We start from the raw sequence: 21,559 nt of genomic DNA on the forward strand, positions 1-21,559 counted from the left end.
AAGGGGTCTGTCTGTCTGGATGTCATACTTACATGTCAGGAGACCGGGACCAGAGAAGAGGGGCGGTTCTGGTCAAACCGGGACGTCTGGGACACCCTAGGAAAATGATTATTTTTTTAATTGCAATACATTCTTAAAACTGAAATAGCTATGATACTGAATTGTGGGGTTGACAGTTTTTATGGAGAGTCTTTATTATTATTATTATTATTATAATTATTATTATTATTAAATAGAATCCATACAAAATAATACCTCCAGTTGAATTGATATTGGTCAGACCTTTACTTGAACACATCACAATTCAAGCCATATATTGAGTTAATATAAGAACATAAGAACACAAGCCATATATTGAGTTAATATGAATATACTGCAGTAGAAATATGAACTGCTTTACAGCTATGGAAGAATGCATTGCTAGATCATATAAACCAGAAACGGATATCCTATTCCTAAACAAACGTCAGGTATAGCGAGGCTTCCACTCACCTGACTAGCAATAACAGTGACGTCATTGGTTGTGGGGCTGCATTAATACCTCACTCAACATGGCCGCCTCGCCCGTACGCTTTCCATATGTAACCCTTAGCAACGCGGACACAGTATTATTTTCCTCAACCAAAACACAGAATTGATTCACGAGGGTTGCAACTGTTGTGTTTGCACCCATTACATTTAATTCAAGACGGCACAGAAATAAAAATATATATATTTTGTATTTCTGTTCCGGTGAGTGAGCCGCGTCGCTTCCGCCGCGGTGAGGCGAGTGTTGCTGTGCGGGTTGGTTTGCAGCATGGCTGACAGCGGCGTGGCGGAGTCTCTTCTTCAGCGGCTCGATCAGGCGGATGGCGGCGTTGACAGCCAGCAGGCGGCGGCGAGTCTCGGGGTGGATCATCAGTTGGTGGTCGGTGCTGTTAAGAGCTTGCAAGCGCTCGGGGAGGTAAAGGGTCCTGGCGACGCGGCGGTGCAAAATGAACAGGGAGGGCAGGGGAGGAAAGTGATGCAATCCGAGCCCGAGTCTGTGCAAGACGCAGCGCTGCTGTACTCTGAATACCGTGCTTAAAAAAAACGAACAAATGGGTACATGATTCAAACAGAGCGCTCTGAAGCCGTCTCCAGTTTATCTCAGTCGGTTTTGGGTGGCGGGCAGCCCATTCTGGAATTGTTCGAGTCTGGTTCTGCGCAGTTCTAGAACGGGTCGTGTGTTCCAGAGCCCTTCTAGAACAGCTTCAGGACGAGGCAGTGTTAATGTAGTTTGAAGCCGAAACGTTGGTCATGTTGTTAAAATGTTACCGAAACGTGTGTTGTCAAAAAAAACAATACGCGGGTGATATAGGGTTTGTTAGCTTGGTGTCACACAGCCGTGGATATTAATATATTATTATTATTATTATTATTATTATTATTATTATTTATTTATTTATTTATTTATTTATTTATTTATTTATGTATTTCTTAGCAGACGCCCTTATCCAGGGCGATTTACAGTCCTAAACAAAAATACATTTCAAGAATCACAGTACAAGTATTAATACAATTAAGAGCAAGATAAAATACAATGACTTCGGTTCTAGCAAGTACAAGTGTGACAAAATACTATTCAATAACGGAGCAGATAACAGTGTCTGTGATAGTTACATCAGGATATAATTAAAAACAAAATACTACAGATTAAATAACACTTGTGACAGATTACAGTACTCTAAAGTACAGGATTAAATGCAGTAAAATAGGGGGCAGATAAGAGCAAGTAAAGCACATTTAAGGAAGAGTGATAAAGTGTCCAGATGGAAAGTAGGAGTTTCTACAGGTGCTGTCTGAAGAGGTGAGTCTTGAGGAGGCGCCGGAAGGTGGTCAGGGACGGCAGTCCTGACTAAGATAGGACGATGTACGGTACTGTATATTCAATCTCATCTCTTTTCAATTTACAGTGGAATACTGTAGGCATAAAGTCGTATACACTGTATAGGGTTTCCATCTGCAGTGGGACAGTTCAGGCTTTTCAACTCGCCTCGCAATGCAAAACCAAACCGTCCAGCAGGTTTTACAGGTAACCTTTAATCATCAATTTCTTAACACCTGGAACAATTTCATTGTGATCAATTAAGCAGGTGATTTATTAAATGAAGCCATTTAGAGATCATTTGGTACAAAAAATGAACTACCCTTTTCAGCCCTCAATGGCCTGGATTACATGCCTGGAAAATGTCATGACTTCTCTGTCTACTGTCATGACTTATTTAAGGTGGTACGACTGAATTATAATTTGAGATCGTTTTGGTTTGTTTAATTTAACAATTCCTGCTTTGAAACTTCATGTTGTATTTGATTTTTTTGTATAATGGATTACATTTGTATTCAAACATAAACTAAACATAAACCAATATTGTAATCCCGACCGTACCACCTTAAATAAGTCATGACAGTAAACAAGTCATGACATTTTCCCAGCATGCAAACTGGCCCGATGACCAGAGTTCCCTTAATTGAACAAGTTATTCGCTTAATTGATCAATAACTTCCATGTGTTCCCAGTCTTTAGAAATTAGACATTTAGGGTGACCTACAAAACTTATCGGACAGGGGCTCTCCAGGACCGTGTTTGGGCAGCACTGATGTAGGGTTTCTTATGATGTCTTTTCTGATGAACGGACGTGCCCAATATGTTTAACACTTTTCTAATCAGACCAATTAAAATGATTGGATTGCGGTGGCTCCCATCTGATTGAGGTTCTGGGGGTTGTGTCTGCAGGTGATCTGCGCTGAGCTCCGCTCCTCAAAGCATTGGGAGGTGACAGAGGAGGGGAAGGAGATCGCGGAGAAGGGCAGCCATGAGGCACGCGTCTTCAGCTGCATCCCAGCAGAGGGCATGGCTCAGAGCCAGCTCATGGTAAGGGCAGTGCCTGTCTGTGTGCTGCGGGGGGGTGGAGGCAAGACTCCTGCTGCATAGCAACTTCGCCCATTCCAGGTTTTAATAAGAGCTTGATTAGCCGCAGTGTAACAAGCTCAGGGGTGTCGTTGTAAACTCATAGTGAAGCCAGGATTAAACTGCTGTGCAATGGGAGCCTTCTTTCCATCCCTGAGCTACTTGAGGTTAAATAAATCTCTTTGCATTCAGCCTGTGAAAATATATTACAATAAACTTTGTAAAAAGTTTCAGCAAGTCTTCTGCAGCTTGCAAGATGTTTCAGTTCTTTCGGCCTGCCTGCATGTCGCCCTGCTGAGTGTGGATCGCTCTGGCTGGGTCTCGGAGCTCACAGATTTCTCTTCTGTTGTAGACGCTGCCCAGTGGGAAGGTGGGCTTCAGCAAGGCCATGTCTAACAAGTGGATCAAACTGGACAAGAATGCAAAGGGAGGACCTCGAATCTGCAAGAGTGTGAGTTCACTGGCCTCCTGCCTGCAGCCGCGTTCCCACTGAAAACACCTCCTCAGTGCCAGCACTGCTCTGCCCAATCAGAACGCAGTTGTGCTGGCACTGAAATCTTAAAAAGGAGCTGACAAAGTGAATTCCAATTTTGTAAGCGCCGCACAGAAACCAGGACCGGAGATTGGAAATTAAGTAAGGGATCAGCTGTCCTCGACCGCCGTGGGAACTGTGTGTCGAGACGCTGGCTGTGCGCTGGTCCAGCCTTGTGTGTCCCTCACCGGTCTGTCCCTTCTTCCAGGTGGACAGTATTGAGGACACCGTGAAGGACAGGCTGCAGCTCGTCCAGCGTGGACAGGCAGGGAGTCTGGAGGAGAAGGAGAAGAACGAACTGAAGAAGAGGAAGCTGCTGTCCGAGGTGTAAGTGCTCACAGACAAATAAAAGCGAAATCGGTTGGTGTTTCTTGCCAGTATAGATCAGCTCAGATCTAGCACCTTTGCCTCACACTGCAGTTCCAGATTGTGAGCAGCAGAGGGCGCTCAGGTCTCAGAAATGACTTTCAGAACATTGCATGGTCCAGGAAACCATGTGGGGTTCCAGAAGTTGGTCTTAAAGCTGCAGTTATGAAATACATCCATGTGTTTTAAACATGGTTAAAGAAATCTCTGTTTGCAAGCCATGTTTTCAGTTAGTGTTGCAGTTCAAGTTCCCCGCGCCTTCCATCCTGTCATTTTAACCAATCGGCTGCTTCCCCTATTGGCTGACATGCTTGGCAGCCAGTCACATGACCCCCAGAAAACACCGCTGGGCTGAAATGACCCAGGAAATGAAGCAGTAACGGGCATTGGAAAGTGAGAACTTTCTTTAACCCAGCGCCTGACCCAGTGCAGGGGTTTCAAAAAAAGTTATAAACGGATCGCAAAATAAATCGGAAGCCTTCAGCATCGCTTCATCCAGATTCCGAATGGAACAACTCCAGCCCAGCGGGGTTACTGGCTTGATGGAAATTTTAATTAAGCAAATGCACAGGGGAGCGCAGGATGGCTCTGGGTGCGTTAGTTTAATGCATTGAAAAACAATTTCAGTGATAAACAGGAGCCATGCTGTGGGTTCAGCTGCTGAGAGGATTGGTAGCATGATAAGGAACTGCTTGACCTGATTTCAAATTCAGACAAGGTCATGAAGCCATTACACTGGAGTGGAACTGTGAAACAGAATGCTGGGGGATGGAATGGGTTACCTAGTCATGTTGCTGAAGGAGACTCTTCTTCACACAGAGAGTGGGGAGGGGATGGAATGGGTTACCTAGTCATGTTGCTGAAGGAGACTCTTCTTCACACAGAGAGTGGGGAGGGGATGGAATGGGTTACCTAGTCATGTTGCTGAAGGAGACTCTTCTTCACACAGAGAGAGAGGTGAGGGGATGGAATGGGTTACCTAGTCATGTTGCTGAAGGAGACTCTTCTTCACACAGAGAGTGGTGAGGGGATGGAATGGGTTACCTAGTCATGTTGCTGAAGGAGACTCTTCTTCACACAGAGAGTGGGGAGGGGATGGAATGGGTTACCTAGTCATGTTGCTGAAGGAGACTCTTCTTCACACAGAGAGTGGGGAGGAGATGGAATGGGTTACCTAGTCATGTTGATGAAGGAGACTTCTTCACACAGAGAGTGGGGAGGGGATGGAATGGGTTACCTAGTCATGTTGCTGAAGGAGACTCTTCTTCACACAGAGTGGTGAGGAGGGGATGGAATGGGTTACCTAGTCATGTTGCTGAAGGAGACTCTTCTTCACACAGAGAGTGGGGTGTTGTTTGAAGCTCATGGTAAGCGGGCGTGTTCGTATGTAGGGAGTGTGTCTGAACAGCCCGTGTTGGATTTGTTCACTGTTTTTTTTTCTCTTTCCAGGACAGTAAAGTCTTACTGGATCACCAAAGGATGCAGTTTCAGCACCACAGTCACTAAGCAGGAGACAGAACTGACGCCTGAGATGCTAGCCAGGTGAGTGTGAGGCAATGCAATACAATGGGAGGGAGGCAGTGTGGCTCTAGTGGAGCTGAGGAGGGACTGGGAGGGAGGGAAGCAGTGTGTCTCTAGTGGAGCTGAGGAGGGACTGGGAGGGAGGGAGGCAGTGTGGCTCTAGTGGAGCTGAGGAGGGACTGGGAGGAGCAGTACATTTTCTACCAATGCAGAATGACTAGTGCTGTGCAGAAACTTGGGTTCGAGTAATTCCCTTTTACATGTTTTGAAGGTGTTACAATTAAGATGTCTCTAAAATATCAATTGCGATTCCTTCAAGGGGGAAAAAAGGATGGAACTGAGAAATAGGAATCAGCCCCATCCCTTGCTTCTCCTGTGTGTGTGTGTGTGTTTGTGTGTGTTTATCGGAGTTCGTTTGCTTCTCCTGTGTGTTTGTGTGTGTTTATCGGAGTTCGTTTGCTTCTCCTGTGTGTTTGTGTGTGTTTATCGGAGTTCGTTTGCTTCTCCTGTGTGTGTGTGTTTGTGTTTATCAGAGTTCGTTTGCTTCTCTTGTGTGTGTGTGTGTTTATCGGAGTTCGTTTGCTTCTCCTGTGTGTTTGTGTGTGTTTATCGGAGTTCGTTTGCTTCTCCTGTGTGTGTGTGTTTGTGTTTATCGGAGTTCGTTTGCTTCTCTTGTGTGTGTTTGTGTTTATCGGAGTTCGTTTGCTTCTCCTGTGTGTGTTTGTGTTTATCGGAGTTCGTTTGCTTCTCCTGTGTGTGTGTGTGTTTGTGTTTATCGGAGTTCATTTGCTTCTCCTGTGTGTGTGTTTGTGTTTATCGGAGTTCATTTGCTTCTCCTGTGTGTGTGTTTGTGTTTATCAGAGTTCGTTTGCTTCTCCTGTGTGTGTGTTTATCGGAGTTCATTTGCTTCTCCTGTGTGTGTGTGTGTTTATCGGAGTTCGTTTGCTTCTCCTGTGTGTGTGTGTGTGTTTATCGGAGTTCGTTTGCTTCTCCTATGTGTGTGTTTGTGTTTATCGGAGTTCGTTTGCTTTCTCTGCACACAGCGGCGCGTGGCGTGACAAGAAATTCAAGCCGTACAACTTTGACGCCCTGGGCATCATCCCCGACTGCGGACACCTCCATCCGCTGATGAAGGTGCGCACACAGTTCAGACAGATCTTCCTGGAGATGGGGTGAGTGCCTGTCTCTCTGTCTGTCTCTCTATCTGTCTGGGTGATGTTTAGACACACATTAGCATGAAGGCTGTAAAGGGTTTCTCCAGGCTTGTTTAGCTCGGAGGTCGAGGCTCGGCGCTGTATCGTTCGCTGGAACTCTTTCTACCAGACCAAGCGTTACAAATCCCTGCTGCGTTTTAATTCTGTGTTTTTTGTTCTCGCAGTTAAACCTCATTTCTGGGTCTCCTAGTTTACTGTTTCACTTAATTATAATTGGACACTGTGATAGTAAAGCACAGTTTGAGAGAGAGAGATTATAAATCTGTCATTTTAAATTCAAAATGAAAATAACATAGAATATAATTACTGTGTGTTTTTAGAGCATTTTACAGCGCTGAGGAGTTCCGTTTCTTTCCTTGGAGCTGTAAAATTAACTTCAGCTGATGGGGGAGAGGCTTTGATCAAATCAACACGTTAGCACATTTACAGAAGGATTAGCCTTGGACATTTAAATAGTTCTATTGCTTAAAAAAAAAAAAACTACGAAAGTGGACATCAGTATACATGCTAGCGGTAGAACGACTACTGAAATCTAGATCTAGTTCAGGGGCGGCTGAAGCGGTCTCTTCCACTCCTGGTCTTTGTTCCAGCCCTGCTCTGAATGGTTTAATTCAATCAACTAACCCCCTATCCAGATCCTGAAGTAGTTTATTATGTCAGCTGTTAAACCTGGAGTGGAATAGCCCTCCAAGACCGGGATTGGACCCCCTCACCCCTGATTAAGATGTTTTCTCCAATGGGGAGGAGGTGTGGTGAGTGGGAGGGGTTAGAACTGCCCTGCCTGTGCTCTGATTGGTCCTTGCCTTTTCAGCTTCACGGAGATGCCGACCAATAACTTCATCGAGAGCTCGTTCTGGAACTTCGACGCCCTGTTCCAACCCCAGCAGCACCCGGCCAGGGATCAGCACGATACCTTCTTCCTGTCCGGTAAGTACAGCTCCAAAAAACCCATCGCATGCAGCGTGAACCGTTTCAATGATTTATTCCAGCAGCTGTCAGAATAGAATAATTAAAAAAAAAAAAAAAAAAAAAAAAACCAGCAGTTGTGTTTAACTGAAACGCTCAAGAGGGCAGAGTTTAGGAATACTGAAAGACTTCAGACTTCAGATCAGCTTTATATGCGACCAAAACGCTCTCTGAAAGACCCAGAGTGCAGCAAGCAACAGCCCAACGAATAACAGAAATCCCTTTGGGAATTAGCACACCACTGCACCAGAATACACTGCCCTGCAGAACTCCTGCTAACCACCATCCTCCCCTACCTTCTCATCCTTCTGTGCTGACCTTTCTAACTCTCTCTGTCTTTATTTCTTTCTACCTCTTTATTTCCCCTCTCTTTCCAATTCTGCCAGCCCCTCCTTGGTGGATAATCAGGACACACCCACCCCTCGTCATGTGACCATTAAGAGACCAGTCACACTGTCAATCGGGCAGGGAGTCCACACCCCGGAATACTATAAGCAGTCCATTATTATTATTATTATTATTATTATTTATTTCTTAGCAGACGCCGTTATCCAGGGCGACTTACAATTGTTACACGATATCACATTATTTTTACATACAATTACCCATTTATACAGTTGGGTTTTTTACTGGAGCAATCTAGGTAAAGTACCTTTCTCAAGGGTACAGCAGCAGTGTCCCCCCACCTGGGATTGAACCCACGACCCTCCGGTCAAGAGTCCAGAGCCCTGACCACTACTCCACACTGCTGCCCGCATTGATATAGACACTGAAACGCTCGCCGCTAAACTGGTTTGTTTTATCCTAGACCCGGCCATCGCCACGGAGTTCCCCCTGGACTATCTGGAGCGAGTGAAGAGAGTGCACTCTGAGGGTGGCTACGGCTCACAGGGGTAAGAGGCAAGGGGGTGGGGTGGGGCGGGGCGGGGTGGGGGGGGGCAGCAGCGTTTCTTTACAGTGCAGTACAAAACAGCCTTTCATCCAAAGTGTTTCGCTCAAAGAAAATTCACCGCTAAAACCAGTGAATTGAAATACAAAACTGAAAAAGACAAACGGGGGGTTTAATTGTGAAACTAGAAAAGAGAAAAGCTGGTTTGTAAAACTAGAACCCTTTCAAAAGATGTCAAATGTAGTTTTGAAAAGCCAGCAGGCCGGTTGATGTTGACCGCTCTGCTTTTAGATCGCTTGCTTATTCCGGTAAGTCTTGCCTCCTACATATTGGTGTGATCTCCCGGATATCGGGTTTTCCTGTGTGAAAAACGCACATGTTAGGGTTGAGATGAATCCGCTGTTCTGAGTTTTATTTGTAGCTTTGTGCTCTGTGCTGTATTTGCGGTACACTTTGAGAGTTTGCACGAAGTCTACATTGAAGTCCGTCAGGCATGTGAATAGCAGTGATTGGAACTCGATTTTTGCGAGTCTGGCTTGTATTTTAAAAAAAAATAAATGGCAAATATTTAGAATAGTTTGCGTTTCTGGAGAATTTTTTATTTTCAGTATTATAGCTGTTTCACGTTATAGCATTTGAAAATTGCCTAAGACGACACGCTGAAGAGACAGGCAGAGAGCTGAAGCCTTTTTAGACCGTGCTGCCTGGACTAACTGCTTTTGAAGTTTAGTTTTCAAAGAAACAATCTGTTTTATAATGAGACGGACACAGTTTCACAGCCTCCCCTACAGCAGTTCTGTTAGGAAGTGCTAATTGAAAAGGTGTCGGTTTTATCAACGCGCTTGTCGAGGCGATGAGAGGGTGTCGGGATCGCAAGACTGGAAAATTAACTTCACTGAAATGAAAAATGAACTGCTTCCTCAAGATGGGCTCCCCAGACTGGAATAGGGGTGTCTCCCAACGCTAAGAGAAAGGGGGCTCCCTCCAGTCCAGGGCAGGCTTGAGGCATGGCGACTGAACTGCTCCCTCCCTCACCCCCTAAGAGAAAGGGTGCTCCCTCCAGTCCAGGGCAGGCTTGAGGCATGGAGACTGAACTGCTCCCTCCCTCACCCCCTAAGAGAAAGGGTGATCCCTCCAGACCAGGGCAGGCTTGAGGCATGGAGACTGAACTGCTCCCTCCCTCACCCCCTAAGAGAAAGGGTGCTCCCTCCAGGGCAGGGCAGGCTTGAGGTATGGAGACTGAACTGCTCCCTCCCTCACCCCCTAAGAGAAAGGGGACTCCCTCCAGTCCAGGGCAGGCTCATTTGTTGATGTGCTGTTTGTAATGTCTGGCTTCTAACAAGTCAAATGTGGCTAACTGGCTTTCATTAACAAGGTATTAGCTGCACTTTTAAACCCAGTTCCTGTTTATTGAGAACAGCAAGTCAGTGAGGGAGGCTGTTTTTAAGAACATAAGAAAGTTTACAAACGAGAGGAGGCCATTCAGCCCATCTTGCTCGTTTGGTTGTTAGTAGCTTATTGATCCCAGAATCTCATCAAGCAGCTTCTTGAAGGATCCCAGGGTGTCAGCTTCAACAACATTACTGGGGAGTTGGTTCCAGACCCTCACAATTCTCTGTGTAAAAAAAGTGTCTCCTGTTTTCTGTTCTGAATGCCCCTTTATCTAATCTCCATTTGTGACCCCTGGTCCTTGTTTCTTTTTTCAGGTCAAAAAAGTCCCCTGGGTTGACATTGTCTATACCTTTTAGGATTTTGAATGCTTGAATCAGATCACCGCGTAGTCTTCTTTCTTCAAGACTGAATAGATTCAATTCTTTTAGCCTGTCTGCATACGACATGCCTTTTAAACCCGGGATAATTCTGGTCGCTCTTCTTTGCACTCTTTCTAGAGCAGCAATATCCTTTTTGTAACGAGGTGACCAGAACTGAACACAATATTCTAGATGAGGTCTTAATAATGCATTGTAAAGTTTTAACATTACTTCCCTTGATTTTAAATTCAACACTTTTCACAGTATGTTGTTTTGATCACAGCTCTTTTAATAAATGCAATCCGCGTGTTTGTTCTGTAGGTACAAGTATGACTGGAAGATTGAAGAAGCGCAGAAGAACATTCTGAGGACTCACACCACTGCCGTCAGCGCGCGCATGCTGTACCGCCTCGCTCAGCAGGTAGGGGGTGGTGTTGTTATTTTCTGTCACTGTGTTTCAATATGAATCTTGCATTGTAACCCTGTGCTGCCCTGTAACACCTGTAAGTCGTCTTGGATAAAGGCGTCCTGCCAAATAAATAAACCCGAGGTGTGGAATGTGTCTCGCAGGAGGAGTTCACCCCAGTGAAGTATTTCTCGATCGACCGCGTGTTCCGCAACGAGACTCTGGATGCCACTCACCTGGCAGAGTTTCACCAGGTGGAGGGCGTGGTGGCAGACTACGGGCTCACGCTGGGGGACCTCATGGGAGTCCTGCACCAGTTCTTCATCAAGCTGGGTGAGTCCCACTGCCGGGCTGGTCCCGGGTTCAAGAAATCTCACACAATCCGAAACGCTAAGCGATTTTAGCACCGAGAATCCGTGGAGTAGTCTAACAGGCGCAGTGCAACACTTGGAGCAAAACCAGGCACAGTATTTAAATAGCGACAATATATCGCATTATTTTTACATACAATTCTCCATTTATACAGTTGGGTTTTTACTGGAGCAATCTAGGTAAAGTACCTTGCTCAAGAGTATAGCAGCAGTGTCCCCCACCTGGGATTGAACCCACGACCCTCCAGTCAAGAGTCCAGAGCCCTAACCACTACTCCACACCGCTGCCCATATATAAACTGTATGCTGTGTTTCTCTTCTCTTGTGTCCAGGAATCACTAAACTCCGCTTCAAACCTGCGTTCAACCCCTACACAGAGCCCAGCATGGAGGTGTTCAGCTACCACGAAGGTAAGACTAGTCGTTATCTGAAGCGACTTGCAGAGACAAGGGGGTGAGCTGTGAATCATCATGCTGCTGCGGAGTCACTTCCAACAAGACCTCGTTTGTTTTGCGTCTCATCCGAAGGACGGAGCACAAGGAGGTGAAGTGACTTGCTCAGGGTCACACACAGGGAGTCTGTCACTGAACTGGGATTGAACTGGGAACGTCCTGGTAGCAATCCCTTTCCTTTAACCCCTGGACCACCAAGCCTATATAAGAAGCTAGGTCAGTCAGTCACATGGTTCTAGTGTCTTCACCAGCGTTTTCAGCTAGTTTTGCGTGTGTGTTTCACTGTAATGAGGGCACAGCCTGGTTTCTACATGGATAGGAGATGCAGAAAGGCAGTTTGTAAATTGAATTTTGTTCACTTGTTTGGAGAGACAGCCAGTAAAGCTTCTGCCTCTGTCTAAAATAAAAACCACAGAGAGTTTGTGTCACTGTAACGGGTAATGGGAGCCCTGCTGTACACAGCAAGGCTGTCCTTCCTTCGAGGGCTTTGGGAGTCCGATACCTTTATCACAGCGTGGCCAGGAACGCGAGATGCAGTAAGAGCATTGCGTCTGCAGTAGGATGGTCTTTGTGATAAGTTTTGATGGATTTCTCTAGTGAAGTCATGCTTAGTCTTCTTGGAGGTCGTGCTCCAGCTCTCAGTAATAACGAGGCAGCAGACTCCCGTGGTGTTGCACAGGTGGAAGTGTTTGCAGCTGCTTTGTGTTGTTATTCATTGCTTTGAGAGCACACTCGGAGGTGCCGGAGCTGCTGCGTTGAGCCTCAGAATTGACAGCACAGTGACTTGACTTCCTGCCGTGAACGCATTTCACTAACTGTGCACCGGGGGGGTGTGTGTGTATCTGTCTGTCTGTGTGTGTCTCTGTCAGTGTTTCTCCCTCTGGTTCCTGTGCTGTTTCTGTCAGTGTGTGTGTGTGTGTGTGTGTCTCTGTCTGTGTGTGTTTGTGTGTGTCTGTCAGTGTGTGTGTGTGTGTGTCTGTGTGTGTCTCTCTGTCAGTGTGTGTGTGTGTGTGCGTCTGTCAGTGTGTGTGTGTGTGTGCGTCTGTCAGTGTGTGTGTGTCTGTGTGTGTGTGTCTCTGTCAGTGTGTGTGTCTCTGTCAGTGTGTGTGTGTGTGTCAGTGTGTGTCTGTCTGTGTGTCTCTGTCAGTGTGTGTGTGTCTGTGTGTGTGTGTGTCAGTGTTTCTCACTCGGGTTCCTGCGCTGTCTCTCTCAGTGTGTGTGTGTGTGTGTGTGTGTGTGTCTCTCTCTCAGTGTTTCTCACTCGGGTTCCTGCGCTGTCTCTGTCAGTGTGTGTCTCTGTCAGTGTGTGTGTGTGTGTGTGTCTCTCTCAGTGTTTCTCACTCGGGTTCCTGCGCTGTCTCTGTCAGTGTGTGTCTCTGTCAGTGTGTGTGTGTGTGTCTCTCTCAGTGTTTCTCACTCGGGTTCCTGCGCTGTCTCTCAGTGCGTGTGTGTGTGTGTGTCAGTGTAGGTGTGTGTGTGTCTCTCTCAGTGTTTCTCACTCGGGTTCCTGTGCTGTCTCTCTCAGTGCGTGTGTGTGTGTGTGTGTGTGTGTCTCTCAGTGTTTCTCACTCTGGTTCCTGTTTTGTCTCTCAGTGTGTGTGTCTGTGTTTCTCACTCGGGTTCCTGCGCTGTCTCTCAGTGCGTGTGTGTGTGTGTGTGTCAGTGTAGGTGTGTGTGTGTCTCTCTCTGTGTTTCTCACTCGGGTTCCTGCGCTGTCTCTGTCAGTGTGTGTCTCTGTCAGTGTGTGTGTGTGTGTGTGTCTCTCTCAGTGTTTCTCACTCGGGTTCCTGTGCTGTCTCTCTCAGTGCGTGTGTGTGTGTGTGTGTCTCTCAGTGTTTCTCACTCTGGTTCCTGTTTTGTCTCTCAGTGTGTGTGTCTGTGTTTCCCACTCGGGTTCCTGCGCTGTCTCTCTCAGTGCGTGTGTGTGTGTGTGTCAGTGTGTGTGTCTGTGTGTCAGTGTGTGTGTGTCAGTGTGTCAGTGTGTGCGCGTGTCTCTCAGTGTTTCTCACTCGGGTTCCTGTGCTGTGTCTGCTGCAGGTCTGAAGAAGTGGGTGGAGGTGGGGAACTCGGGGGTCTTCCGACCGGAGATGCTGCTGCCGATGGGGCTCCCTGAGGGGGTTTCAGTCATCGCCTGGGGACTGTCGCTGGAGAGGTGAGTGGAGGGCCAGAGGCCTGGCAGTCTCCACAGTGTGGCCTCATTACAGTCTTTCTGACCATGTGAATGAACTCACACATACACTGCAGTGTATTCTGAAGCACGGGGTGCTGGGGATCTGAGAGCAGCTAATTCAATACAGTCTAGTGTAGAGAACTCAGTGCTGTACTGGGGATCTGAGAGCCAGCTAATTCAATACAGTCTAGTATAGAGAACTCAGCGCTGTACTGGGGATCTGAGAGCCAGCTAATTCAATACAGTCTAGTATAGAGAACTCAGTGCTGTACTGGGGATCTGAGAGCCAGCTAATTCAACACAGTCTAGTATAGAGAACTCAGTGCTGTACTGGAGATCTGAGAGCCAGCTAATTCAATACAGTCTAGTGTAGAGAACTCAGTGCTGTACTGGAGATCTGAGAGCCAGCTAATTCAATACAGTCTAGTATAGAGGTCTACTGTACTGGGGATCTGAGACTGTAAATCCAGTGCTGGGTAGTCTAGAGCACTCGGACTCTGCTCTGCTGTGCTGTGCTGTGCTGTGCTGTGCTGCACTGTGCTGTGCTGGTGTCTGGGAGCCAGCTAGTTCATCCCTTGAACACTGGTCCTCTGATCCAGTGTATTGATCACTTCACTTGTCATTGGGACGAGGCTGGCGGAATGACCCTGTGCTCGTCGGGTCGATCGATTCCATTAAGAGAGCTGCTGGAGACGGAGGTGCTTCCTGTCTGCTGGCGGGCGCAGAGGAGACCTAGAGAGCTGTCTCTGTTTCTGTGAGCAGACACCGGGCAATCTGAGAGGAGACCTGCACCACACGCACACACACACTGACATACGCACACACTGACACACACTGACATACACACACACAAACACAAACACACACTGACACACGCACACGCGCACACACATCTGATTCCAAGCAGTCTGAGCATTGGACTTGCAATCCCGTAGCCAATGTCCATTGGGATGTAGTGGAGGTGTGCCTACAGACCGACTCACAGTGGCTTGTGTGATGCCTTGTGCAAACCATGCGTTATTCAAAGACGTCTTACTGTTCAACTGAAAGGCAAGCTCTGCATTGAAGAGGGCAGTGTGGGGTGTGGTGCTGACGTCAGTGTTATTAACTCATCCGCCACTAGGGGGAGCTCCATTACATCGGGGACAGTCTCTGAAGTCTAAATGAAGCACAAACTACTGGAAATGAAAAACTGCAGATGAATGGGTTTCGCCTGGGCTGTGATCTGTGCTTTGCAGTGCGGAGTGTGGGAAGAGGGTTCTGATGGGAAGGAGGCAGGGAAGCAGAGTTCTAATCTCAGGAATTTAAATCTGGGATTGCCGGGTAATCCTGCGTTTTAACAGGAACGGGGAGCACCCTTGGGTCTCAGTGTAAGAGGATTAGCGGGCTCTCTCTCCGTTGACCACCTGTTCCTGAAATCCTCTCTTGTGTAACTGCTTGTTTGTGTACCATTGCGGGGATTGCGTGTGTGTTTTTTCTGTGCCTTGTTTTATTATTTATTATTTTTCACTTGAAATAGGATTGAACCCTTTTTAAGGTACAAGGGACATGCGTGTGTCCCACAAATACAAATTATGCTAACTTTATTGTTTTTTCAATGCGACAAACAAGAGGGGGTCAGTCTCCTCCTCGCGATGCTCGAGTCGCTCTCAAATGTATTTGAAGAAGAAACCGTTTGAACGAGCGCTCGGTTCCTTGTGTCCCTCGAGGGGTTAAAGCCGTAAGCTTTCTCAGTGCAGTCTTGGCTTTTAACAAAAAGGTTTGTTGTTTTTTGAATAATTTAACCGGACGTCATGCAGAGTTACCCCATCCGGAACATTGAAGTGTGGTTTTGACCCGTTGATCTGAGCAGAATGTAGCATCAAAACTCCTTTTCACTTCTTTATCACATTCCCTTCATGGTGTAGGCAGTTGTTCAGAGTAGTTCTGGATTACTTCAATATTATCCTGTTTCTTTAAATCTACCTTTACCTGGCTTTGAACTTCAATAGAAAACTAAAAATAAGCAATGTTATTATTATTATTATTATTATTATTATTATTATTATTATTTGCTTATTTAGCAGACGCCTTTATCCAAGGCGACTTACAGAGACTAGGGTGTGTGAACTATGCATCAGCTGCAGAGTCACTTACAACTACATCTCACCCGAAAGACGGAGCACAAGGAGGTGAAGTGACTCGCTCAGGGTCACACAATGAGTCAGTGGCTATGGTGGGATTTGAACCGGGGACCTCCTGGTTACAAGCCCTTTTCTTTAACCACACAGCCTCCAATGCGTGCGTTCGTTCGTTCGTTCTGGTGGCATTTGTATTTTTATTTGTTTCTTTTTCCATGTATATAACTGGGACTATTCTGAGATCTCGTGGCAGCCCATTTCAGTTTGCAGAAACGTATTTAACTGACGTGCTGTGAAGACATTACCCCTGCCTACCTCCACAATGAAAGCACAGTGCGTGCGTATTGTTTGTATGTCTATCGGAGTGGGATCACGTGGTGTTAGCCACTGCGCTGTACACACGCACACGCACTGTAACACGGTGCCCTGAACCTCTTCAGCCACAGTGAGTGACACATGGCAGTGTTCTGTACACTGACGTGCATTCCAGTGCTGCTCCCGTCCCGTTTCAATTCACTCCTCTCCTCCCATTCAGCAGGACAGACCGGGCGTTTCTTCCAATATTTCATTTCTTCTTTCATGTTGTTTTTCTTGCAGGCCCACCATGATCAAATATGGAATCAACAACATCCGAGAGCTGGTTGGTCACAAAGTGAATCTGCAGATGGTCTACGACAGCCCAGTGTGTCGACTGGACTCCTGAACAGGCAGGCGCGTGGACACCGCTGGCCTGAGGACCCCTCGCTCCCCTCCTTCAGTTCCTTGCCCTCGCCAGCGGCTGGGCTGCCCTGAAACAATATTGACCAGGAAGGAGGACTGTGGGTTTCTGCTCTTTGGACTGGTTGCTAGGTGATGGGTCACAAGTGAAATTAGTTTGGTGTCAAGTTTGAGTATAACAAAACTAACAGCTTGAAAAAATTCCTTTCAACACTGCGGAGCGCTCCGGAGAACTCCACTCTCAACACTGCAGACTATTCATAATCTAATATGTATATGCATGCCTGTTTTTGATTTTATGGTTCAGTATAAATCCACTCCAGTGTGTGAAACTCACTCTCCTCTCGTTCCCAGTATCAGACTGGGGCTGCAGCCGGGTCCACCCGCAGTCTGCAATCCACTCTGCACCCTGATCTTACACAAGAGGCAAACCTGTGTGTGTGTCACAATTATTTTATAACTGCTATTTATAAGTTAATTCACCAACCTCCACTATTTCCCTGACGGTATCATGTATTCACAGTCGTTCAGCCTACATATTATTGTTCTGCAGTCAGAGATTTTAAACCCGTCTCTCACGTCCTTCTCATCGGACGCTCATCAGGTAACTTCACCCATCAGTGTGGAGAGATGCAGATCTGCAGCCTGCAATACTAACTGGAGCTGAGAGACACACACACACACAGAGACACAGACACACACACACAGACAGACAGGCAGACACGCAGACAGACACACAGACAGACAGGCAGACAGAGACACACACAGACAGACACACACACAGACAGACAGACAGAGTCCCACTGAATTTGATTTGATCTCACATCTGCTGCTGATGGAAATGAACAAGTCCCGTTTCAAACCGCTTTCAGCTCAGTCCTGGTGGCAGGTGGAAACAGAACAGGAGTCCAGGCATTTTACTGAGCCAGCTTCATGACTGTGGAGCCCACGTGTACATAATAACCCTACATTAAAAGGCTTTGCCGGATATCTATGTGTGTTTGCTGCTTTCATGTGTACATATACCCTGCCGCTGCCATTCTCCTGCATTGAGGAGAATCCATGCAGTAGGATCGGCAGCAGTGTGGAGTAGTGGTCAGGGCTCTGGACCGGAGGGGCGTGGGTTCAATCCCAGGTGGGGGACACTGCTGCTGTACCCTTGAGCAAGGTACTTTACCTAGATTGCTCCAGTAAAAAAAAAACAACTGTAAAAACACGCCCATAAATGGAGAACCTGACTTGATCAAATGTATTTGTTTATTTTTAACTCGACTGTTCGACGCTGTTGCCCAGGTTTGGTGTTGCGTGACTTTCTCAAGGTTTGCCGTGAAATGAACCCTCTTCTCCAGAGAAGTGTGAAAGTCAAGACCCGTTGAAACGACTCAATAACGCTGCCGTTGCACTTTCTTTTAGGATATCTAAATTCAGCACCGCTGCGTGTTTCATTGTTATAGACGGGAGGTATAAAAACACGTGGCTCTGAATCCATTTGAAGTTTGTATTTCAATAAAATAAAAAGCAGAATATTTTTTATTTTTCAATTTACCTTTTACAGGCGCCAAAAAGACTACAAGTTCACTCCTAATGAAGATAATAATAATAACAACACTTTTTAATGTACCAATTACATTTCTAAAATTCTTAACAATGCCTTCATGTTTCCATTATTGTCGTGGTCCTCTACACACAGTAATCTAATAGGAATCTTAATATACAGCATCTAGGGCTGTCAGGTATGTAAAATACTACCTCTGTTAAATTTAATACATTGAAAACACAGTTTTAAAAAAGGCTCAAACTTCAACGACGTTTCTTTTTCTCTGAAGTTATTTGTAGTTGCTCGGTGTCCAGTCGGCACACGCTGGTCCTTTTTTGGCTGGCTTTCCAGGACGTATTGGTCACGTGAGCCAACTAGACCAATAGTTCAGCAGCTTGCATATACAGGAGGTCAGGGGTCGTACCTTGTACCCGACCAGATCGGAATACCTCGCTTGAAACAACTTCATCAAAGTCATTTTTTTCAGGTCCAGTTTGTTCATTCCAATGAACAGCTGTGTTTTTTTTTTTTTCAGCCTGTAGAAAGCCTGCCCCTCCCCCGCTACTGCCTTCCCCACCAATCAGCTTCAACGGAATGTGGGCGGGCAGTTAGCTTCGGCGCTGTGGGTCAGAGTTCACTCTGTGAACCTAAAACATGACTCCTTTTCTGCATGCAGTAGCCTTCGTTGCTGTCTGCGGCCAGGCTGAGGTTTAGGGTTTGGGGTCTTATCGGTGCTGACGGAGATGGAAAGGGCCTTAACTCTCCCCCTAGCCCAGGAGGAGTGCACCTCTCTGGGTCACCAGCTTGTCAAGGTCCCCTCCAAAGCCCGTTACATTGACCTTGTTGACATAATACAGGAATCAATACAGCCAAGGTGTGTGAAGGTGATAGCACGCTTTCTCTAGGGGAAGATGAAGGGGGGTAGGGTGAAGGGTGTAGGGGGTGTGTCTAGGACGCCTGTGGGAGGGGCTGGGCGTGCTCGTGGGCGGGGCTAGGGGGCGGGCTGTCCTCCAATGGCAGGGGGACGTGCACCTCGTCCTGATCCCACACGTGGAAGGCGTTGGTGTGCAGGGAGGAGAACGCCACTGCCGGCGCCTTGGAGGGCGAGATGCAGCTCAAATCAGTGTCCTTCTCCTGCTCCTCCGGGCTGGGACCCAGAACACAGTCTGAAAGCAACAGAGAAAGGACTGGCTAAACTCGCATGGCATTGCACTGCATTCACCCCACCTCAGAGCCACGTTACTGGATCCTCAGCTGATGCGCTATCCTTGCACTATTGCACTGCTGACATGTCATTGTAAATACAGTTTGCTGTAGTCCTAACTTGCTGCATCCTAATTCATATTGTATTTTAGCAGTATTTTGATTGTAAAATGTATTTCAATATTGTTTTGCACTGTAACTCTGAACTGCCCTGTTACACCTGCAAGTCGCCTTGGATAGAGTCGTCTGTCAAATAAATAAATAATAATAAAGGGGTTTAATGGTTAACTCTTTGCTGCCCAGTGTCTGATTATTATTATTTATTTCTTAGCAGACGCCCTTATCCAGGGCGACTTACAATTGTTACAAGATATCACGTTATTTTTACATACAATTACCCATTTATACAGTTGGGTTTTTACTGGAGCAATCTAGGTAAAGTACCTTGCTCAAGGGTACATCAGCAGTGTCCCCCACCTGGGATTGAACCCACGACCCTCCGGTCAAGAATCCAAGACTCCACACTGCTGCCCTATATATATATATATATATATATATATATATATATATATATATATATATATATATATATATATATATATATATATATATATATATGACATTGAGGTATAGGAACATACCCTGGGCAGTAAAGGGTTACAGTATTTTATGTATTTATTTATTTATTTATTTATTTCAGGGGTGGCTCTTCTGATTGTTTACGAGCGTTTTCAGTTAAGTTTCAAACTGTAAATTTAAATGGAACGGAAAACTAACAGCCCGCATTAATATTCATATCGCCTGTCTCTCAGATTCTTGGTTATAACAACAAAAAACATCTTTAAAAATGGATTGTGGGGAACTGTTTCCAGCATGCCCCAAGCTTTGATTTCCTACTTACTGAAATCAGCTATGGCTGATATATATATATATATATATATATATATATATATATATATATATATATATATATATATATATATATAGATAGATAGATAGATAGATAGATAGATAGATAGATAGATAGATAGATAGATAGATAGATAGATATAGATATATATATATATAATGAACATAATTTAAATCTCTATCATGTAATCAAAGAAACTACAACATGATATCGCAAGATACAGTATTTCAAAATGTCAGTATATGGGAGAAAAAACTACAAAGCGGTGTGTACCGTAACATTATTCAGCAGGTTTCATTCGACTTTATGACCGAAGGGATTCTATGGAGCCTCTTGCAGCTTGCATGAAGCGCCTCACCTGCTAAGTCGTGCGCCAGGTCCGTGATGAGATGACCCACGATGGCATACGCGACCACCACGATAACGAGCGCGGCCATGAGGAGGTAGAGCACGGCTTTGGGGAGCGGGATGAGGTCCCGCTGCGGCGGCTTGTAGTCCTTGTAGAGCGGCTCGGTATTGGAGAAGGAGTACTGGTACGCGTGGCCTTCCTCGTCCGTCAGGTTAAAACTGGTCATGTTCACCATGAGATCCATGCTTTCAAATGTGGAGGAAAGTGTTTTTTTTTTCAAGAACGTTTTCTTTAGTTAAAGAGTTATATAGTTAGACTTGTGTTACAGATTTCTGTAATTTGTCAAAACAAAAAAAAAAGTGAAACTTTGTTTATGTAATTAAATTGCTATACAAAGTATTTTTGTTATTAATCATGCCTTGTCAGATTTAAAAAAAAAAAATCATAAAATGTATACTACTGAGGCATAAGGATTGAAAATACAGAAATGTTTGAGAATTGATTTGGGAAAAAAATAATATATAACTTTATTCTACCGTTTTTTTTATCCCAATACAAATTAATAATGAAAAATTTGTTTTTTCTTATTAAATAAAAAAATAAGCTTAAAAAAAGAGTCCTTATTTTAACAATCCACAAAAAGCGTCTAATTTATGCTGCGGTAAGTTTGAAGAATTTAAAAAACAAAACAAAACAGGAAGCTCTCTTTAATTTAATGCTGACAGTAGTCGGTTTTCAAATTCCTCTTTCAGACTAGACCTTTTCCTTCCCAAATAAGTAAAATGAAATGCATACTTCAGTCCTTCAGTATCGCGTCACGCTGGCTCGGAAGACGCGCACCCGTTCTGCCGTCGCTGTCCGTGGTGCTGAACGGTCTGGCTCCACAGACTCACGCCTGTCGGTGCCCACGCGTTGCTAAGCTTGCTCAGCCCGGACCCCCCTCTTCGTGATGTCACTTCAGTCGCTTTAAAACCGGGTCTGATTGGCCGCAGTCCCGTCGGTTTGCTTTTGCCAGCCAAGCGGTGTGTTGCTTTCAATGCGTTTAGCAGTAAAAAAAATAGAGAAGCATGACGTACGAGATCGAATTTCAGGAGTAGTTCTTTGAGACAGGGCGGGTCTTATTGTTACGTCAGCTTTCTAACCACTTTGGTCACCA

General features: G+C 45.7%; 2 protein-coding genes across 2 annotated transcripts; one reads left to right on the forward strand and one right to left on the reverse strand.

The window, feature by feature from the left end:
- Positions 1-622: 622 nt before the first annotated feature.
- Positions 623-17,392, forward strand: LOC117965644 (phenylalanine--tRNA ligase alpha subunit-like). The gene is made up of 13 exons (XM_034910536.2): positions 623-943; positions 2,756-2,893; positions 3,282-3,380; positions 3,670-3,788; positions 5,277-5,369; positions 6,392-6,520; positions 7,374-7,489; positions 8,337-8,421; positions 10,490-10,589; positions 10,739-10,907; positions 11,278-11,355; positions 13,435-13,549; positions 16,285-17,392. Exons 1-13 carry the CDS (start codon positions 797-799, stop codon positions 16,388-16,390), a joined length of 1,494 nt encoding a protein of 497 aa, XP_034766427.1. The 5' UTR covers positions 623-796; the 3' UTR covers positions 16,391-17,392.
- Positions 17,393-18,217: 825 nt separating this feature from the next.
- LOC131705012 (small integral membrane protein 44-like) lies at positions 18,218-21,296 on the reverse strand. Its single transcript, XM_059006889.1, has 2 exons — positions 20,413-21,296; positions 18,218-19,107 (listed from the first exon to the last, which is right to left on the reverse strand). The coding sequence occupies exons 1-2, from the start codon at positions 20,645-20,647 to the stop codon at positions 18,890-18,892; spliced, it is 453 nt and encodes a 150-aa protein (XP_058862872.1). The 5' UTR covers positions 20,648-21,296; the 3' UTR covers positions 18,218-18,889.
- Between the last annotated feature and the right edge of the window lie 263 nt (positions 21,297-21,559).

This window comes from Acipenser ruthenus, chromosome 34 (genome assembly GCF_902713425.1).
Source record: "Acipenser ruthenus chromosome 34, fAciRut3.2 maternal haplotype, whole genome shotgun sequence".
NCBI lineage: Eukaryota > Metazoa > Chordata > Actinopteri > Acipenseriformes > Acipenseridae > Acipenser > Acipenser ruthenus.

What these genes read in the sequence shown, in the direction of transcription:
- LOC117965644 (XM_034910536.2), top strand. Translation starts at nt 797, where the DNA reads ATGGCTGACAGCGGCGTGGCGGAGTCTCTTCTTCAGCGGCTCGATCAG. An exon ending in TGGCTCAGAGCCAGCTCATG is followed by an intron (nt 2,894 to 3,281) that starts GTAAGGGCAGTG and finishes CTTCTGTTGTAG; the next exon opens with ACGCTGCCCAGTGGGAAGGT. An exon ending in CGATACCTTCTTCCTGTCCG is followed by an intron (nt 7,490 to 8,336) that starts GTAAGTACAGCT and finishes GTTTTATCCTAG; the next exon opens with ACCCGGCCATCGCCACGGAG.
- LOC131705012 (XM_059006889.1), bottom strand. Translation starts at nt 20,647, where the DNA reads ATGGATCTCATGGTGAACATGACCAGTTTTAACCTGACGGACGAGGAA. An exon ending in CCTGGCGCACGACTTAGCAG is followed by an intron (nt 19,108 to 20,412) that starts GTGAGGCGCTTC and finishes TGTTGCTTTCAG; the next exon opens with ACTGTGTTCTGGGTCCCAGC.